This window comes from Oncorhynchus masou, unplaced genomic scaffold (genome assembly GCF_036934945.1).
Source record: "Oncorhynchus masou masou isolate Uvic2021 unplaced genomic scaffold, UVic_Omas_1.1 unplaced_scaffold_2918, whole genome shotgun sequence".
NCBI lineage: Eukaryota > Metazoa > Chordata > Actinopteri > Salmoniformes > Salmonidae > Oncorhynchus > Oncorhynchus masou.
The window spans coordinates 8,924-29,976 of record NW_027009339.1 but is presented as its reverse complement, the minus strand read 5'-3'; the positions used below and the strand labels follow the sequence as shown (position 1 = coordinate 29,976).

The window sequence follows — 21,053 nt, the reverse complement described above, 5'->3', positions numbered from 1 at the left end:
TACACACACTGTGAACATGTCTATATTTGTGTTGCGTGTTGCGTGATGGTATGACATCCTCAGCACAGAAAAAGTCAGGAGCATCATTTGCCTGAGGATTGATGATACTGTAAGTATGATTTGTTTGTTTACTCCATGTGTAACTCTGTGCTGTTGTATGTGTTGAACTGCTTTGCTTTATCTTGGTCAGGTCACAGTTGTAAATGAGAACTTGTTCTCAACTAGCCTACCTGGTTAAATAAAGGTGAAATATATATATTTTTTAAATGATAGGGCTAACTTTGGTGCAAATTTCTTTGCCCTGCAATGGAAGGAAGTGGAGAGAGCTCACACAGGGAGAGGAGAGACAGATGGGAGATTTCACTGATCCAGAGTTGCTCTCCCCACCCAGTCAAAGAGCAGGGCCGGCCCTTTAAATCATCCCCCTCCTTGCCTGACCTCAATCTCTCTGTGTGTGTGTGTGTGTGTGTGTGTGTGTGTGTGTGTGTGTGTGTGTGTGTGTGTGTGTGTGTGTGTGTGTGTGTGTGTGTGTGTGTGTGTGTGTGTGTGTGTGTGTGTGTCAATTACAAACACCATCGTAAATACAACCCACATTTATATTTATTTATTTTCCCTTTTGTAATTGACATTTATATGATATTTGAAATGTCTTTATTACTTTGGAACTTTTGTGAGTGTAATGTTTACTGGTCATTTTATTGTATACCTCACTTGCTTCGGCAATGTTAACATGTGTTTCCCATCTAATAAAGCCCTTAAATTGAATTGAGAGAGCGAGAGAGAGCGATTGTGTGAGTTTGTTTAATTTCTACTTCACTTTCTTCGGCAATGTTAACATGTGTTTCCCATGCCAATAAAGCCCTAAATTGAATTGAGAGAGCGAGAGAGAGCGATTGTGTGAGTTTGTTTAATTTCTACTTCACTTGCTTCAGCAATGTTAACATGTGTTTCCCATGCCAATAAAGCCCTTAAATTGAATTGAGAGAGCGAGAGAGAGCGATTGTGTGAGTTCGTTTAATTTCTACTTCACTTGCTTCGGCAATGTTAACATGTGTTTCCCATGCCAATAAAGCCCTTAAATTGAATTGAGAGAGCGAGAGAGAGCGATTGTGTGAGTTTGTTTAATTTCTACTTCACTTGCTTCGGCAATGTTAACATGTGTTTCCCATGCCAATAAAGCCCTTAAATTGAATTGAGAGAGCGAGAGAGAGCGATTGTGTGAGTTTGTTTCATTTCTACTTCACTTGCTTTGGCAATGTTAACATGTGTTTCCCATGCCAATAAAGCCCTTAAATTGAATTGAGAGAGCGAGAGAGAGCGATTGTGTGAGTTTGTTTCATTTCTACTTTACTTTCTTCGGCAATGTTAACATGTGTTTCCCATGCCAATAAAGCCCTTAAATTGAATTGAGAGAGCGAGAGAGAGCGATTGTGTGAGTTTGTTTCATTTCTACTTCACTTGCTTCGGCAATGTTAACATGTGTTTCCCATGCCAATAAAGCCCTTAAATTGAATTGAGAGAGCGAGAGAGAGCGATTGTGTGAGTTTGTTTCATTTCTACTTCACTTGCTTCGGCAATGTTAACATGTGTTTCCCATGCCAATAAAGCCCTTAAATTGAATTGAGAGAGTGAGAGAGAGCGATTGTGTGAGTTTGTTTCATTTCTACTTCACTTGCTTCGGCAATGTTAACATGTGTTTCCCATGCCAATAAAGCCCTTAAATTGAATTGAGAGAGCGAGAGAGAGCGATTGTGTGAGTATGTGCATTAATTCCTCTATAGATGTAGTAGATACTGGCACGTGTAGATGCTTAAAAACAAACTGTAGTAAATGATTAGTCATAAAATGGGTTTGGTATGGGGGTGGTAAAATGGCCACTCTCTCAGCGGTAGACTCTCTCATTTATGGTTCAACATGTCCCCCTACTGCATTCTTCTGGAACTGACATAGACCAGAGAGAAACAGAGAGGTTATATTCAGTCATGCTTGAGGCATACAGAGACCCATGATGGTCCTCGTGATGACCACAAAGCTGATCCTCTGCTCTCTGTTCCTGGATGCACTCACTGAATGGGCCTTTGTGTGACTGGCTCAGATCTCAGACAGAAGGATAGAAACAAGGAAATGGTCAAACTTCTGCTAATGAATCCAATGGATCAGGAATGTGAGAATCCTTTGTCTGATTCTCTGTGTGTTAGTGTAAATCTGCCTCTGACCAGGACTAACCAGGATTAGTTTGTATTCTAGTTTAGTCAACATAATCACTGTAACAAAGTAAAAAAACAAACATTTAACACACAAACAAACAAACATGGATGGACACACATACACATACGCACACACAGATACGTGTGCGCACAACACAGCTGTGCTATGATATAAAAGAGTCACACAATAACTCATATGCTGAACACTTACACATTCCACATTCAGACAATGTTAGACCGATCCCTCCTCCCTCGCTCCTCCCTTGATTCCCTCCGTCCTTGGTTCTTTCCTTAAAAGGCCTGAAGCAGTGAGCCAGGACAGCGAGCCAAGGGTGGAGAGGGAGGGAGGGATCGACGGAGTGAAGGGAAGTTGTCCTGGACTTACTTGCATTTTCTGACCAAATGAATGTTTTTGCAATGCTGCTATGTTTAACCTCATCTCCACATGTTCTCTGACTAGACACACAGAGATAACTCTTAAGGGTCTTCTCCTCTCTCTCTGAATCCTACCACTGCTCTCCTCTCATGTGGTTAGATCTCACTCTGAGTAGAGGGACACCACGTGTGCTCCCTCCATTGTTCCCACAGCAGACAAGCACGACTCAAGAGTGTTCTCTATTGGCCACAAAGAAGAACTGCAGGGCTGCCCCTCACATCAAATTATACTCTGCAGAAGTTCAACTATGAACAATTAGACAACAGTTAATTAAACAAATGTAAAACAGCACAGATGCCTTTTTTTACTTCAATAATATAATGAAGATATTGAACTGAAGTTGTTATTCTTATCCACTGTGTGTGAGTGACTATGAATTATTGTGTGAGACAGCAGATGTGAATTCTTATTGTTCATATTCTAAGTTTAACCTGTTCATCTCTAAATCTGTGCCGCCCTGTGTCTTTAAACTTTAAAACCCCTCACAATAACAAACTGCATGCGGGGGCTTGGTGTATTTGGGGGCTGTGTTTTTTTTTTACTTTTTGAGCTGGAGGTTGTCATGTTTACAGGGTACAATAGTGCTGATAACTAGAGGTGACCGCACAAAGGAAAATAAGGGTTTGGGGCTGAGTCACTGAATGGCCTCTTGTCTCTGTTTTCTAGAGAAAGGCAGGAATAAAATGGATGCAGCTGGGAAGCAGGAATTGTCTGACTCACTGGCAGATGGCTGGGTGAGGCCAGGGAGAGGGGGGCTAGCAGCATGGGCGGGTTCTGACAGGAAATGGGAGGGCCAGGTGGGAGGGGAGAGGTTAGGGGCGGGATTTAGGAGCTGCTCACTTGCGCGCATCTGGTGTCTGTTCGATGCAACTGCAGGATGGATTCCTTCAAAATTATATTTTTAAACTTTAAAGTCAGATATATTCATGTTAAGATACACATTTAAAAAAAATATTCTTCTCTAAAAATAGATCTGGTTTGGATGCAAAAAATGTATGTCTTTAATTTGTTTGTAGACTTCTAGTTAGGACATAGGAACATTTTGAATAAGGTATAAGCCTATACATTTAGAAATTGTGGTTTTAGTGCGCAAGTGAAACTGTGAAACTGAGTGATGTTATTTTGTTGTGAGAGGCTATATCATACCTCATTTTTTAATTTCACCTTTATTTAACCAGGTAGGATAGTTGAGAACAAGTTCTCATTTACAACTGCGACCTGGCCAAGATAAAGCATACCAGTGCGACACAAACAACACAGAGTTACACATTGGATAAACAAATGTACAGTCAATAACACAATAGAAAAATCTATATACAGTGTGTGCAAATGTAGTAAGATTAGGGACGTAAGGCAAAAAAATAGGCCATAGAGGCAAAATAATTACAATTTAGCAATTAAACACTGGAGTGATAGATGTGCAGAAGATGAATGTGCAAGTAGAGATACTGGGGTGCAAAGAAGCAAAAAATAAATAACAATATTCAGATGAGGTAGTTGGGTGGGCTATTTACAGATGGGCTATGTACTGGTGCAACAATCGGTAAGCTCCTCCAACATCTGATGCTTAAAGTTAGTGAGGGAGATATAAGACTCCAGCTTCAGCAATTTTTGCAATTTGTTCCAATCATTGGCAGCAGAGAACTGGAGAACTGGCGGCCAAATAGGAGTTGGCTTTGGGGATGACCAGTGAAATATACCTGCTGGAGCGCGTGCTACGGGTGGGTGTTGCTAAGGTGACCAGTGAAATATACCTGCTGGAGCGCGTGCTACGGGTGGGTGCTGCTATGGTGACCAGTGAAATATACCTGCTGGAGCACGTGCTACGGGTGGGTGCTGCTATGGTGACCAGTGAAATATACCTGCTGGAGCGCGTGCTACGGGTGGGTGTTGCTATGGTGACCAGTGAAATATACCTGCTGGAGCGCGTGCTACAGGTGGGTGTTGCTATGGTGACCAGTGAAATATACCTGCTGGAGCACGTGCTACGGGTGGGTGCTGCTATGGTGACCAGTGAGCTGAGATAAGGCGGGGCTTTACCTAGCAAAGACTTATAAATGACCTGGAGCCAGTGGGTTTGGTGACGAATATGAAGCGAGGGCCAGCCAACAAGAGCATACAGGTCGCAGTGGTGGGTAGTATCCGTTTTGGTGACAAAACTGTGATAGACTACATCCAATTTGCTGTGTTGGAGGCTATTTTGTAAATGACATCGACAAAGTCAAGGATCGGTAGGATAGTCAGTTTTACAATGGTATGTTGGCAGCATGAGTGGAGGATGCTTTGATGCGAAATAGGAATTGTCCAGAATGTCTAGCCCAGCTGTTTTGTAGGGGTCCAGATTTTATAGGTCTTTCAGAACATCAGCTATCTGTATTTGGATGAAGGAGAAATGGGGGAGGCTTGGGCAAGTTGCTGTGGGGGGTGCAGAGCTGTTGACCGGGGTAGGGGTAGCCAGGTGGAAAGCATGGCCAGCCGTAGAAAAATTCTTATTGAAATTCTCGGTTATCGTTGATTTATCGGTGGTGACAATGTTTCCTAGCTTCAGTGTAGTGGGCAGCTGGGAGGAGGTGCTCTTTTTCTCCATGGACATTAGTGTCCCAAAACTCTTTGGAATTAGTGCTACAGGATGCAAATTTCTGTTTGAAAAAGCAAGCCTTTGCTTTCCATTACTGCCTGTGTATACTGGTTCCTAACTTCCTGAAAAGTTTCATATCATATTGCACATTGTATATAAACTTACACCTTACAATAAGATATCCTTACTGACCTCCATACATAGCAAATATATGTGTTGCCATGGTGAGGTTGAATAATTTCCATCCATCAATCCATTCACATTAAAGGTCTGTGTTGTCTGTCTCCATCTCACTTGAAAGACCACACAACCAAATATAGGCATTTACTACCCCCTACTGGTCTAAGTGAATAATGCAGCATGTGTTGTGGATCAGAAGTGTGCGTTTGTGTGCACGTGAGAGCGCAGGTGCTTGTGTATAATGTCTCTGTGCAGCAATAATTAAATGAAATAAGATTGGTCAAAAGCACTTCATTGATCAAGAGCACTTCATTGATGTTCATCATCACAACACATTTAAAACTTTCTCAAACAGGAAAGAGTAGAATGCCAATAAATGTGTTACGGTGATTTGAATCATCATATATCCTGTAGTTTGCAGGGAGTTGCATAAAAACAACATCTCCCACTTCCAGCTGTAGTATGACTGCATTGGATGCATACCTAAACTGCTGATGGTCACCTACTTCCCCTGAATGAATTATTTGCTGTTCATTCTTGAACAGGGATAGGCCCATAACTGTTGACTGGAGAAAATCACCCATTGTGAAGCTGAAGTGGTAGACCCCTCTCACAGGTGCTGTGAAGATACCTGGATGTCAGGGAAATCATAGAGATCATCAAGACTTGTGCTGCACACTACATGACCGTACCTGTAGCACATTGACATAAAAGTATGATCTTGATTGCACTCAACAAAATAATGGGGCATCAAATGCAACCTGCCACCAACATCAAGCAGTTTTTACTAGTTGTGCTGTGTTTCTTTAAAACTTAAGATGCACTTGTTTTTGACTAGGTAGGCAATAGTCTACACTAACCGTTGACTGATGTTGATGAAGACAGTACAGTACCTGTAGCTTGGTTGTAGTGTTCACCGGTGTTTGTGAAGATGTTCTTGTAGACTACGGTCGTGGCAATGTTGAATGGTCCTTGGTGTCCAGTTTTTCCCAAAGAGGTTGAAAATGCCACCTTGGGTCTCTCTGTGAATGCAGGAGAATAAAGAGAATGATTTGATGATAATGACAAACATTTGACCTTTTTCACACTCAGAAATAGAAGGGGATGTTATTATTCCCAAATAACATTACATGTTATTTAAAAGTACCATAATTCCATTTATGTGTTACCTGCATTCTCCCTCTGCAGTTTTGCAACCTCGCCCTCAGTGGATGTTACCCTGCTCAGTATGGCTGGAGTTACAAAAATTACACAAACATTTGCAGGAAAATACCCCGGAGAACACAAAATTAGTGTCTTGATCATTAGCAATCATAATGACAAGATAATTAGGTACCTACATTCTGCCTGGTTTATATGGCTACATTAACAATAGTTAATTTGACGTCCAAACTAACTAAACAAACTGATATTTAACTGTACATTTTTACCTGCATTCTCTGTCTTCAATGCCTCAAGTTGTCCTTCAGAACTCATCAGCCTGGACCCCATTACTAAAACAAAATGAAATCATTTTCATCTCAACAATGGAAATTAACCAGAGTATAACATGACTCAGTCAACTGATAGTGGGGCTTAGTATTCTGCTATGACCTGAGTTCTCTGTTTTCAGCACCTCCACCTGAATCTTAGTGTCTCGTAGTTCAGTCATGGTGCGGCTCAGCTCTGCTCTTTGCAGCACCACCATGTCTCTCAGATCTCTCAGCTCAGAATTGATGTCAAAGTGAAGGGCTGTCTGTAAGTGAGAGGATTCATCTTCACTTGGAATTTCCTTAGCTACTCCCAAATGACAGATCAGCAACACCAGTGGAGTTAGAAAAGCTCTCATTGGGAAAATATGCATGGAGCTCATTCAGTATGCAATATACTCCAAACATCAGTCTCTTTTAAAAACACCTTGTGGTTAACCATTAACTTAGCGGTCTTCTGGTACACCCATAAAAGGTTTAAACTGGGCCATAAGCACTTTGCCCACCTGTTATTTTCCTGTAAGGTTTAAACTAGTTCATTGGCTCTTTGTCCACCTGTTATTTTTCTGTAAGGTTTAAACTAGGTCATTGGCTCTTTGTCCACCTGTTATTTTTCTGTAAGGTTTCAACTAGGTCATTGGCTCTTTGTCCACCTGTTATTTTTCTGTAAGGTTTAAACTAGGTCATTGGCTCTTTGTCCACCTGTTATTTTTCTGTAAGGTTTCAACTAAGTCATTGGCTCTTTGTCCACCTGTTATTTTTCCTTAAGGTTTAAACTAGGTCATTGGCTCTTTGTCCACCTGTTATTTTTCTGTAAGGTTTAAACTAGGTCATTGGCTCTTTGTCCACCTGTTATTTTTCTGTAAGGTTTAAACTAGGTCATTGGCTCTTTGTCCACCTGTTATTTTTCTGTAAGGTTTCAACTAGGTCATTGGCTCTTTGTCCACCTGTTATTTTTCTGTAAGGTTTAAACTAGGTCATTGGCTCTTTGTCCACCTGTTATTTTTCTGTAAGGTTTAAACTAGGTCATTGGCTCTTTGTCCACCTGTTATTTTTCTGTAAGGTTTAAACTAGGTCATTGGCTCTTTGTCCACCTGTTATTTTTCTGTAAGGTTTAAACTAGGTCATTGGCTCTTTGTCCACCTGTTATTTTTCTGTAAGGTTTAAACTAGGTCATTGGCTCTTTGTCCACCTGTTATTTTTCTGTAAGGTTTCAACTAAGTCATTGGCCCTTTGTCCACCTGTTATCTTTCTGTAAGGTTTTAATAACGTCCTCTGAGGAGGAGAAGCAAGAAGGATCGGAGGACCAATGCGCAGCGTGGTAAGTGTCCATAATGTTTATTTCAATATATAAACTGAACACTATGAAACAATACAAAACAATAAGCGTGTATATGAACGATCCCGAAACAGTTCCGTGTGGCAACAAACACACACACGGAAAACAAACACCCACAACTCAAAAGTAAAACCCAGGCTACCTAAGTATGATTCTCAATCAGAGACAACTAACGACACCTGCCTCTGATTGAGAACCATACAAGGCTAAACTCAAAACCCCAACATAGAAAAACACACATAGACTGCCCACCCCAACTCATGCCCTGACCATACTAAATAAAGACGAAATAAAGGTCAGAGCGTGACAGTCCACCTGCTATCTTTCTGTAAGATTTAAACTAGGTCATTAGCCCTTTGTCCACTTGTTATTTTCTGGAATATTTAAACTAGGTCATTAGCCCTTTGTCCACTTGTTATTTTTCTGTAAGATTTAAACTAGGTCATTAGCCCGTTGTCCACCTGCTTTTATTCTGGAAAATGGGCTATGGGCTTTAGGGTTAAGGTTAGGGTTAGGAGTTTTGAATGGAACAACATTTTGTGTCCCCACAAGGTTAGTTATGCAAGGCTGTGTGTGTGTGCACGCAATGCTTGGTGATGCCCAGCGTGCATGAGCAGAGCTGAACGGCGTGAAAGAGAAGTGTTTTGTGGGTAGTGGCGAGGGGAACAAGGGAGGTCACGGAACCCTCTCTACTGTACACATCTGAGTTGATGAGTGTTTCACTAGAGCCCCTGCTGCATTTTTAATCCTCAGTTAGTAAAATATTCAGAGCTGTGAGTCTGGAGGGACATATACACGGTGCCCCAAAAAAAAAAAAAAATTAACAATATGTACAGTGCATTCGGAAAGTATTCAGACCTCTTCACTTTTTACACATTTTGTTACATCACAAACTTATTCAAAACTGGATTGAATAAAATCCTCAGCAATCGACTCACAATACCCTATAATGACAAAGTAAAAACAGGTTTTTAGAAATGTTTGCAATTTTTTTTTAAATAAATTTAAAAAAAAATACTTTATTTGCATAAGTATTCAGCCCCTTTGCTATGAGACTCAAAATTGAGCTCAGGTGCATCTTGTTTCAATTAATCATCCTTCAGATGTTTCTACAACTTGATTGGAGTCCACCTGGGTTAAATTCAATTGATTCAACATGATTTGGAAAGGCACACACCTGTCTATATAAGGTCCCACAGTTGACAGTGCATGTCAGAGCAAACACGAAGCCATGAGGGTGAAGAAATTGTCCGTAGAGCACAGATCGGGGGATGGGTACCAAAACATTTCTGCAGCATTGAATGTCCCCAAGAACACAGTGGCCTCCATCACTCTTAAATGGAAGAAGTTTTGAACCACCAAGACTCTTCTTAGAGCTGGCCGCTTGGCCAAAGTCAGCAATGGGGGAGAAGGACCTTGGTCAGGGAGGTGACCAAGAACCAGATGGTCACTCTGACAAAGCTTTAGAATTTCTCTGTGGAGATGGGAGAACCTACCAGAAGGACAACCATTTCTGCAGCACTCCAACAATCAGGCCTTTATAGTAGAGTGGCCAGACGGAAACCACTGCTCAGTAAAATGCACATGACAGTCTGCTTGAAGTTTGCCTAAAGGCACCTAAAGGACTCTCAGACCATGAGAAACAAGATTCTCTGGTCTAATGTAACCAAGACTGAACTCTTTGTCCTAAATGCCAAACATCACGTCTGGAGGAAACGTGGCACCATCCCTATGGTGAAGCATGGTGGAGGCAGCAGCATGCTGTGGGGATGTTTTTCAGTAGCAGGGATTGGGAGACTAGTCAGGATCAAGGCAAAGATGAACGGAGCAAAGTACAGAGAGATCCTTAATGAAAACCTGCTCTAGAGCACTCAGGACCTCAGACTTGAATCTCATCGAACATCTCTGGAGAATCCTGAAAATAGCTGTGCAGCAACGCTCCCCATCCAACCTGACAACCTCCTAAAAACCTGTTTTTGCTAACCCTGAACTTAAACTTAATCTGAACCCCCAAAACCCCCCAAAGTTCTTGCTTTCTTACCTTTTCAGGACATTCTAGTGAATTCTTAGGACATTGTGGTACTGTAGATAAACTGTAGGTTAACATTCACACACACACAGACATACAGTGAGTTTAGATAGCACCAGAAGATCTCCAATTTTCCTATCTGTGTCTGTAACCAGTTGAGAAGCACCTGCACCCTGATTAGCATCCCCCAAGTTTCCTGTCATGAATGAAACATGTTTCTGGAAGCCATGGCTGTAAGGGCTTTGTCGTAAACAAACAGGCTGTTAGAGTGGCTGTAGCTGCTGGCTGTGAGGACTTTGTGATGAGGCGCAGGCACTGCAATGTTTATGCCGAGAGGACAAATTAATATAAGTGCAGCTGGCTTAACTAAAAGGGTTGAGCAGATTCTAAAGGTATGGCACAGGGCTAAGCACAGAGTGGCCCTGCTCACACTATACAGAATCATTAACAGTAACACAAACAGACATATGACTTGGCAGTGTCCTCACCCACGCACATGGCCCATGTCAAGGCCTGTCAGCACACTCAGCGTAAAGGAAGATGTTTGCATGTGGTATTGTACAATCAAAAAATAATGATGTTGCATGAATGGTTGCATTTGTATTATACTTGTATTTTAAGCAGCTGGACAAACTGTAGTATTTTTAAAATAATTTTTAATCATTTAATCAATTCTTTACCTTCCTATTTCCCAAGTAATGGTTTTTGTAATTCACATGGCCAAGTATTTGTTTTTCTGCTGCAGACAAATTGCCCTTCATGGACAAATAAAGATTTATACTGCACTAGCAGGCTCACATGTACTCATACAAAGAGACAAGGAGGTTAAGGGTTTCTGGAAATATAACTTCAATTAGCCAGGAGTGAGAGAAGCCATGCAGAAGTCACCTGGACCCCAAGGGGTCATGTTTTGTTGATTCCCTCTCTCTCACTCAATTCCTGTCTGGTTAAAATCCATTAAAATACGTAAACGTGAAAACCATGTTCTGGAGAGAAGACTCTCCCCATAGTCCCACTTGCTATCTGTTTATTAAAATTAACTTTTATTGGCCACCAAAATTTCAGGAAATGGGGATGTAAATACATGCAGTAAACAAAAAAAAGGACTTCAGTCCACATCAAACACAGAAAAGTACTTTAATTAACACTGACATGGATTACCATGGGGACTAGGCAATGGTAAGTAGTTGTGGATATGACACACAAACACATTAATGCACGCATGTGCACACACACAAACGCATACGAACACACACACACACAAACACGCACATACACATTCTAAAACACACACTTAGGATCACACACAGGCAAGCTACTGCAAAATTAACTGAACCCTTCACACCCCCCCCCCTTCTTCACAGTTGTCACCTCCACATCATCGGCCCCATATACAAATCAACAATGACATTTGGCTTTATGTTGCATTATGGGCCATAGGGGATAGATGGCATTATATACTATAATGAACCATGTATAATGATTTTGAATGCTCATTATCATGCAGTTGGACACATACAGACTTTCTATTTTGTCCTTTTTTAAATACTTAAGGATGCATGTAATCTCAAAACATTAAATACATGTGAAATAAACGTGAATGACAATCCTATTTGGTGTTTAACCAAATAACCTTTTCATATTGGCCCATAAATTACTGGTCATTGACTGTACATTTTTCATAAAGAGAAATTCCAATACTTATTATTGGAAATGGACCTAATGTATATTCATATAGAACTATCATCATCATATTACATTCAGTCTCAATGCTTGGGCTTTCAGAGTGGCAATGTGGTCTAAGGCACTGCATCTCAGTGCAAAAGGTGTCAGTATAGTACCTGGTTCAATTCCAGGCTGTATCACATCCGGCTGTGATTGGGAGTCCCATAGGGCGGTGCACAATTGGCCCAGAGTCGTCCGGGTTTGGCTGGGGTAGGCAGTAATTGTAAATAAGAATTTGTTCTTAACTGACATGCCTCGTTAAATTTTTTACATTTGTTATTACAGAATCAATTATATTTGTGGGTCAATACTTCCTTCTATTGTACAGTTGTGGAACAGGTTTGCAGAGGGAAATACAGGGAAAACATGAGAATAAGAGAGCTACAGAGTAATGAGAATAGGGACATTTGTTTTGTAGAAAGAGGTAAAACTGTTATTTTTCAAAAGTCACTCTTCTCTTTGTATTGCAGTATGTGCCTGACAGACAGACAGAGGCCCTGTAGGTACTCTACAAGCAGATACTCATGGCAGAGACACGTGACAAAAACACCAGACCTTGACATATTCCACAGGTTGATTCTCTCCCACAACACTTTGGGAAAGTTTCAAACATTTCCAGACATCATTGTGTAAACTATTCGAAGATAATCGGATGGAGTCCATATATAATCATTCGGTTTTGACCTTGTTGTGTACTAGAGAACAAAGATGATGGTTACATAATGTCAACTAATCTAGACATGTATAAAGAGGGTGTTCATGTTCCGAAAAGACACTTCACTCCCGGGTTGTATAATACAGTGTAATGATGATGAGGGCTGTTTTAGTATCTCTGGTGTTACTTGTTTGTTTGTGTGGGACACAGGGACAGAAAGACAGTGAGGAGGTCAGAGAGAATGATATCCCTCAGCTGGGTATCAATGAAGAGGGACAGAGTCCAGTTGAGAGTGGTCAGATTGGAAGATATGAAGTTGATACCTCTACTGAAAAACAGACAACCAACCAGCTTAAGATCTGGAATGAGCTGAAAGAACTGAGAGACATTGTGATGGATCAGAGAGTGGAGCTCACCACTTTATTTTAAGAATGTGAAATGTCAGAATAATAGTAGAGAGAATTACTTATTTCAGCTTTTATTTCTTTCATCACATTCCCAGTGGGTCAGAAGTTTACATATGCTCAATTACTATTTGGTAGCATTGCCTTTAAATTGTTTGACTTGGGTCAAACATTACAGGTAGCCGTCCACAAGCTTCCCACAATAAGTTGGGTGAATTTTGGCCCATTCCTCCTGACAGAGCTGGTGTAACTGAGTCAGGATTGTAGGCCTCCTTGCTCGCACACACTTTTCCAGTTCTGCCCACACATGTTCTATGGGATTAAGGTCAGGGCTTTGTGATGGCCACTCCAATACCTTGACTTTGTTGTCCTTAAGCCATTTTGCCACAGCTTTGGAAGTATGCTTGGGGTCATTGTCCATTTGGAAGACCCATTTGCAACCAAGCTTTAACTTGGTTGCAGACTGATGTCTTGAGATTTTGCTTCAATATATCCACAAGATTTCCATCCTCATGATGCCATCTATTTTGTGAAGTGCACCAGTCCCTCCTGCAGTAAAGCACCCCCACAACATGATGCTGGTGCCCCCGTGCTTCACGGTTGGGATGGTGTTCTTCGGCTTGCAAGCCTACCCCTTTTTCCTCCAAAGATAACAATGGTCATTATAGCCAAACAGTTCTATTTTTGTTTCATCAGACCAGAGGACATTTCTCCAAAAAGTATGATCTTTGTCCCCATGTGCAGTTGCAAACCGTAGTCTGGCTTTTTTATTGTGGTTCTGGAGCAGTGGCTTCTTCCTTGCTGAGAGGCTTTTAAGGTTATGTCGATATAGGACTAGTTTTATTGTGGATATAGATACTTTTGTACCTGTTTCACCCAGCATCTTCACAAGTTCCTTTGCTGTTGTTCTGGGATTGATTTTCACTTCTTGCACCAAAGTACTTTCATCTCTAGGAGACAGAACCTGTCTCCTTCCTGAGCGGTATGACGACTGTGTGGTCCCATATTGTTCATACTTACGTACTATTGTTTGTACAGATGAAAGTGGTACCTTCTGGCGTTTGGAAATTGCTCCCAATGATGAACCAGACTTGTGGAGGTCTACAATTTCTCTTCTGAGGTCTTGGCTGATTCCTTCTGATTTCCAATGATGTCAAACAAAGAGGCACTGAGTTTTAAATTAGGCCTTGAAAAGTATCCACAGGTACACCTCCAAATGACTCAAATGATGTCAATTAGCCTATCAGAAGCTTATAAAGCCATGACATTTTCTGGAATTTTCCAATCTGTTGTCCAAAGTAGATGTTCTAACCGACTTGCCAAACTACAGTTTGTTAAAAAAGAAATTTGTGGTTGAAAAACATAAGTGTTTGTAAACTTGCGACTTCAACTGTATTTCCATTTCACACTTGTACAGGTAACATACTTTTGTTAACAGGACAAATATAAACACCGCTATTTGGCATATGAATTATGAAGTATTATGAATTACTGTTGCCAATATGAATTATTGTAGCCAATGTGATTTATTTGTATAGAGAATTTATGAATATTTTGCTATAATTGAACTGTTTATTTAGATTTAGATACAGAGGCCAGACTGAAAAACAGTGAGAGCTGAGTGGTAGAACTAGCAATGCAGGTAAAATATAAAGATCACTTTGATGAACAACTTCTAAATCAATGATCTCATGAATTCACAACAATACCATATCTGTTGCCTTAGCCCTGAAGACCAGACTCAGTGCCAGTGATGGTAAATTAGAGGAACTGCATCGTGAAAAATGATTGTCAGGTGCTCTTGCATGAATATTCAACCCAACCTCACTGTCACGCCCTGGTCTATATTTATTATGTTATCTTCATTCATTGAGTCAGGCCAGGGTGTGACATGGGTTTATTTGTAGTGTGTTTCGTCTTGGGGTTGTGTGGGGTGTATAGATTAGTCTATGGCTGCCTGAGGCGGTTCTCAATCAGAGTCAGGTGATTATCGTTGTCTCTGATTGGGAACCATATTTAGGTAGCCTGGGTTTCACTGTGTGTTTGTGGGTGATTGTTCCTGTCTCTGTGTTTGTTACACCAGTCAGGGCTGTTTCGGTTTTCGACGTTTGTTGTTTTGTATTGTTTGTGTTTTTTCATCATTAAAGATGTATCGAACGAATCATGCTGCATTTTGGTCCGATCCTTATTCCACCTCTTCGTCAGAGAAGGAGGTAGAAGAAACCCGTTACACTCACATTTTATGCGTATTCTATTTATGAAGTTGTTGTTGTTTTATTATTCGTTTTCATTTATGTATCTTATCGTGATCGAGACCAAAATAAGAGCCACGGAGGGTTACTTCGAGAAGCTGGAGAAAGACAAAGCAGGTACAAATAAATAATACAATAACACGTTCCAGAGGTGTATGATTTTGAGATGATGCTTTTATTATGATTTTGGGACTATGCTTTTCTTTGTCAACATAACCTCAAGATATGCAACGTATGTTTACTCTCAGCCATGAAGGCTAGGCTGAGAAGCAGTGAGAGCCAGGTGGCAGATCAAAAGAGAAAGAAAGAAGTTGAAATAGGCTACTGATGACTATTCTTCTTAGCCTCTCTCTTGGGCAATTTTCTATACTCAGACAGTAATGTCATTCATTTCAGCACAATCAACGCATATATCTCCTGTGGAGGCCAGGTTGATAGCTCTTGAGAAGGAAGTGGACTCTTGAAAAGGGACAACTCATGTAAAAAATAAAAAAGGATGTGGCTCTTCCCCCAAAACCACAATACATTCAGAACATTATCAACAGTTATTTGCATCATTTGGGATACTTAAGAAGGTTAGGTCCATTTCTTGTCACAAATATAAGATTTTTTTTAAATGTTAGGATGATTTCTAAAACGCATTATCTGCGTGTCAGTGCGATTACATACCTGTATAACAAGCAACTAGGACTTTGGAAAGCATCCAGGGTCCAGGGTTTTTCTTTCTTTTTTCTATGTTTTACATTGTAGAATAATAGTGAAGACATCAAAACTATAAAATAACACATATGGAATCATGTTGTAACCAAAAAAGTGCTCAGCATATGTGGGAAATCCTTCAAGACTGTTGGAAAAATATTCCAGGTGAATCCGATTGAGAGTGCGCACATCTGTCATCATGGCAAGGGGTGGCTACTTTGATGACTCTCAAATATAAAACATATTTAGATTTGTTAAACACTTTTTTTGTTACTACATGATTCCTTATGTGTTATTTCATAGTGTTGATGTCTTCACTAATATTCTACAATGTAGAAAATTGTCAAAATAAAAGAAAAACCCTTGAATGAGTAGGTGTGTCTAAACTTTTGACTGGTACTGTATTAGCTGAAAACCTATTGACTAACTTAGTCCTCTTTATTCATATGTGGAACTTAAGGCTTCCACAAGACGACCGCTGCCTTTTTGGAGATGGTGTCACAGGTCACAGTCCTTCACGGTTATAACTGAATCGGTCTGTGCTAAAGTGAAACTTAATGAAAGTCTTACTCTACCCTGGTGGAAGCTATTACCACAAAATCATCATGAAATTCAAAACAGGGAATGTGCATTGTAATAACATACACTAAGGGAACATTTCGACATTTTCTGTATGGTTAGTGAAAAAGTCCATATTGCAAATGTACCGTCCCTTACTAGACGTCCGAAAACATTTGTTAAATTCGGGGACGGCGTCGGGCCGAGCGGCAGGGCCAGACCGACCGGGAAGTTATCAAATGAACTTTGTCGGACATTCGGTTTTCGTTTTATAAAATAATCAAATTTTGGTCATTTTTCCGCTATCCCGGAAAATCCCACAAGAGGGCATAAGCAATCATACTGCAATTTGACAAAACATCACGAATCACGACGGGCCTTATCTCAAAAACTGAAAATATTTCGAAGCCAAAACTTGGTGAGCATAGGTTTGGCATAATGGGCAGTTGGCCCCGAACAAGATGGTGTCTAGGCCTCAACGGTTTTTGAGTTATGGCCATTTTTCTGGGATTAAAGGTCCAAAATGAAAATAGAGAAATGATTTTTTCACTTCACGTCAAAGTCAAGGAGCCTCCGGTGTCAATAACAAAAAAATCAGCCATTTATCTATCGTCATTTAAGAGAAATCGTACAATGACAGATTTGTGATGTTCAAATATAGGTGTTTTTTTTTCAACAGTTACAGATCCAGTTGCAGGGTGTTCATACGAATATTTGTAAAGTGTGCTGCGGAGCTCTGCGAGATTTCTGTGATTTTCTATGATTTTCTGAAATAACACACACTCACGAAGCCCTCTGTAAATAACTCAGTTCTTAACGTAAAGACTTAAAACTCAGGATTCTGTAAAGGCATACCCCAATGAGGATATGAGTTTATTTATAGCTTCCTGTGCCAACAGAAAGTGCCTTAAATGGTGTCATAGTGGCTGTATCCAAGGGTTAAAAAGGTCAGATCTTTTCAAAACTTCATATGTGTGATTAGGCAACCCTCCTGAACTGTAAAATCAGTCATTTCTCCCAACAGATGTCAAAGAAAAGCTCTCACACACAGCAAGGATGGAGTGACAAAGCGCGGTGTTTAAAGAAACAGAGAGCAGGCAATGGCATAAACATAATCCCAAGGCCGTGCCGAGTTCAACGAGATATCCCGCTTGACCGTAGCTCGCTCGGTCTGAGCACAGCGACCATGAGAAAAGTAGGCCCAAAATGAAGCCTGCACCACGTCATTTGATTTTGGGTGACAGCGGCGGAACCGTTAGGTTTAGAAGGACAATTCAAACACAGGACTGTTCCTAACGTCCTTCCGATCTGTGCAAGCCTAACCTTGACCGTGTGGCATTAACCCTTCACAGTTAAAAGAAGGTGTTTACATCAAACAGCTTGCATTGACTTCTCTCCCCATAGGAATGCATTGCCTGCTCCCCTAAATTCAACCTGGAGCCTATATGGGTTATGAATGCCTTATGAACCTGTCGTCGGCACCAGTCCATCAGGCCACTATAAGGTCTACCTGTGTCGATTCTAAGCTTCCTGGAGCAACCGGAAGTGGTTAAATTGACCCAAAAGGTATTTGGATGTACATCACCAGCAAAGGTGAAAATGACTCTGCATTCAACCCTGTGTAGATCAGTCAATTCTCAACGTAAAGACTTAAAACTCAGGATTCTGTAATAGAATACCCCAATGAGGATGTGTGTTGAGTTACAGCTTCCTGTGCCAACCGGAAGTGCCATAATTGGTGTCTCAGGGGCTGTTTGGAAGGGTTAAAAAAATCAGATCTGTCCAAAACTTCATATGTGTGATTAGGCAACCCCCATGAACTGTAAATCAGTCATTTTTCCCATAAAAATTCAAAGGAAAACTAAATCACACAGATACACAACTTGGATGGAGGGACGTATTGGGGTGCGTAGAGACTGACAGTGCCTCCAATAGTTAGCTTTGTTCGAGCTAAAAAAGAACCGTCAGACCTAGAGTTCCGAAACTTTAGAAACCTGTTCTAGACCTCAGGTCGATAGTGCGTGGTGAGTTAGGTGGCTCTAGAAGGTTCTTGGACCGAGAAACAGCCTCGTACATTTGCAATGACTTCAATTCATTTTGACCATTACTAAAATGGCGACATTTAGAAAAGTCTCAGAGACACAAGACTAGGTGCATTGAAACCGGCTCGGCCCATAGACACGGACCCCAACGTTTCTGTCCGATAGCTCATTCAAGGACCCCATAGCAAGGCATGGAAAAAAGTGGATTTTCAGCACCAATTAGGGTTTTACTCGGACACCAAATGACCTATCGAGCCGAAACTCGGGATTCGGGGTCGCCTCACATAGGACTACACATAATGTCCAAACTGGACCCACAGCTAGAACGTAACTATGTGTTTTACGTTTTTATTATGTTTTAAACTAAAGGCGCTGTGAATTATGGGCCTGCTCTGACATATGTGATAGTTGGCTTCTAAATGAGTTGGAAAAAGTGGGTTTGGTGTCAATTGGTATCAGTTTGGTGTCAGAATGACATCTAATTGACTGATGGACACTGACTTGCTAGTTGACCTTTGTTAATTTGCAATATGTTTAAGCGGAGAGGGACCATCACCAAAATGGCATTCTGAAATCAACACAAAAAATGGCATCACCATAGTGTCCAAACTGTGCCGTGTCCAACGAGGCGCCCCGCTTGACCGTAGCTCGCTCGGTCTGAGCACAGCGACCATGAGAAAAGTAGGCCCAAAATGAAGCCTGCACCACGTCATTTGATTTTGGGTGACAGCGGCGGAACCGTTAGGTTTAGAAGGACAATTCAAACACAGGACTGTTCCTAACGTCCTTCCGATCTGTGCAAGCCTAACCTTGACCGTATGGCATTAACCCTTCACAGTTAAAAGAAGGTGTTTACATAAAAACAGTTTGCATTGACTTCTCTCCCCATAGGAATACATTGCCTGCTCCCCTAAATTCAACCTGGAGCCTATATGGGTTATGAATGCCTTATGAACCTGTCTTTGGTACCAGTCTATCAGGCCACTATAAGGTCTACCTGTGTCGATTCTAAGCTTCCTGAACCAACCGGAAGTGGTTAAAATCGCCCTAAAAGTGTATACCCATAACCTGCCTGCAGTTTGATAGACATAGTGCATTCAACCCTGTGTAAATCAGTCAGTTTTTATGGTAAAGACTTAAAACTCAGGATTCTGTAAAAGCATACCCCAATGAGGATATGTGTTGAGTTATAGCTTCCTGTGCCAACCGGAAGTGCCATAATTGGTGTCTCAGGGGCTGTTTCGAGGGGTTAAAAAATTCAGATCTTTCCAAAACTTCATATATGTGATTAGGCAACCCCCATGAACTGTAAATCAGTCATTTTTCCCATAAAATTTCAAAGGAAAACTAAATCACACACACACACAACTTGGAAGTAGGGACCCATTGGGGTGCGTAGAGACAAACACTCCCTGCATTAGTTAACCTTGTTGTAACTTTTAAAGAACCGTCAGACATAGAGTTCCGAAACTTTAGAATCCTGTTCTAGACCTCAGGTCGATAGTGCGTGGTGAGTTACGGCACTCTAGAAGGTTCTCGGACCGAGAAACAGCCTCGTACATTTGCAATGACTTCAATTCATTTTGACCATTACGAAAATGGCAACATTTAGAAATGTCCCAGAGTCACAAGACTAGGTGCATTGTGACCGTCTCGGCCCATAGAGACAGAACCCAACGTTTCTGTCCGATAGCTCATTCAAGGACCCCGTAGCAAGTCATGGAAAAAAGTGGATTTTCAGCACCAATTAGGGTTTTGGTCGGACACCAAATGACCTATCGAGCCGAAACTTGGGATTCGGGGTCGCCTCAGCTAGGCCTACACATAACACAAGAAATGGACCCGCAGCTAGAACGTAACTACGTGTTTTATGTTTTTTATTATGGTTTGAACCGAAGGCGTTGTGAATTTTGGGCCAGCTCTGAAGTATGTGATACTTGGTTCCTAAACGAGTTGGGAAAAGTGGGTTTGGTGTCAGTTTGTATCAGTTTGGTGTCAGAATGATATCAAATTGACTGATGGACGGTGACTTGCAGGTGACTCTTGTCCATTTGCAATATGTTTAAGCAGTGAGGTACCATCACCAAAAGTGACATTCTGAAATCAACCCTAACGAGCGATGGAGAGGTACCAGAATCACTGCCCAGCCACCCCGAGTTCATCGGGCCAGTCAATTTAGCATTCCTGCACGATTTTTATGGCATGACAAATTCGTGATGGTGAATGCCCAGTTAACCATATTGCAAATGCACAGTGACTTTGCAAGAGTGAGAAAACATCAACAAATGGACATTCTGAAATCAACCCTAACGAGCGATGGAGAGGTACCAGAATCACTGCCCAGCCATCCCGAGTTCATCGGGACAGTCAATTTTGCATTCCTGCACGATTTTCAGTGACTTTGTAAAAGTGAGAAAACATTTGCAATATGTTTTAACAGTGAGGTACCATCACCAAAAGTGACATTCTGAAATCAACCC

At 41.2% G+C, this 21,053-nt stretch overlaps 1 protein-coding gene across 1 annotated transcript; it reads right to left on the bottom strand.

The window, feature by feature from the left end:
• Positions 1-3,801: 3,801 nt before the first annotated feature.
• LOC135534011 (complement C1q-like protein 2) lies at positions 3,802-7,244 on the bottom strand. The gene is made up of 5 exons (XM_064961171.1): positions 6,995-7,244; positions 6,832-6,894; positions 6,571-6,633; positions 6,295-6,423; positions 3,802-6,032 (listed from the first exon to the last, which is right to left on the bottom strand). The coding sequence occupies exons 1-5, from the start codon at positions 7,242-7,244 to the stop codon at positions 5,749-5,751; spliced, it is 789 nt and encodes a 262-aa protein (XP_064817243.1). The 3' UTR covers positions 3,802-5,748.
• Between the last annotated feature and the right edge of the window lie 13,809 nt (positions 7,245-21,053).

What these genes read in the sequence shown, in the direction of transcription:
- LOC135534011 (XM_064961171.1), bottom strand. Translation starts at nt 7,244, where the DNA reads ATGCATATTTTCCCAATGAGAGCTTTTCTAACTCCACTGGTGTTGCTG. An exon ending in ATTGAAGACAGAGAATGCAG is followed by an intron (nt 6,634 to 6,831) that starts GTAAAAATGTAC and finishes TTGTAACTCCAG; the next exon opens with CCATACTGAGCAGGGTAACA. An exon ending in ACACTACAACCAAGCTACAG is followed by an intron (nt 6,033 to 6,294) that starts GTACTGTACTGT and finishes CCTGACATCCAG; the next exon opens with GTATCTTCACAGCACCTGTG.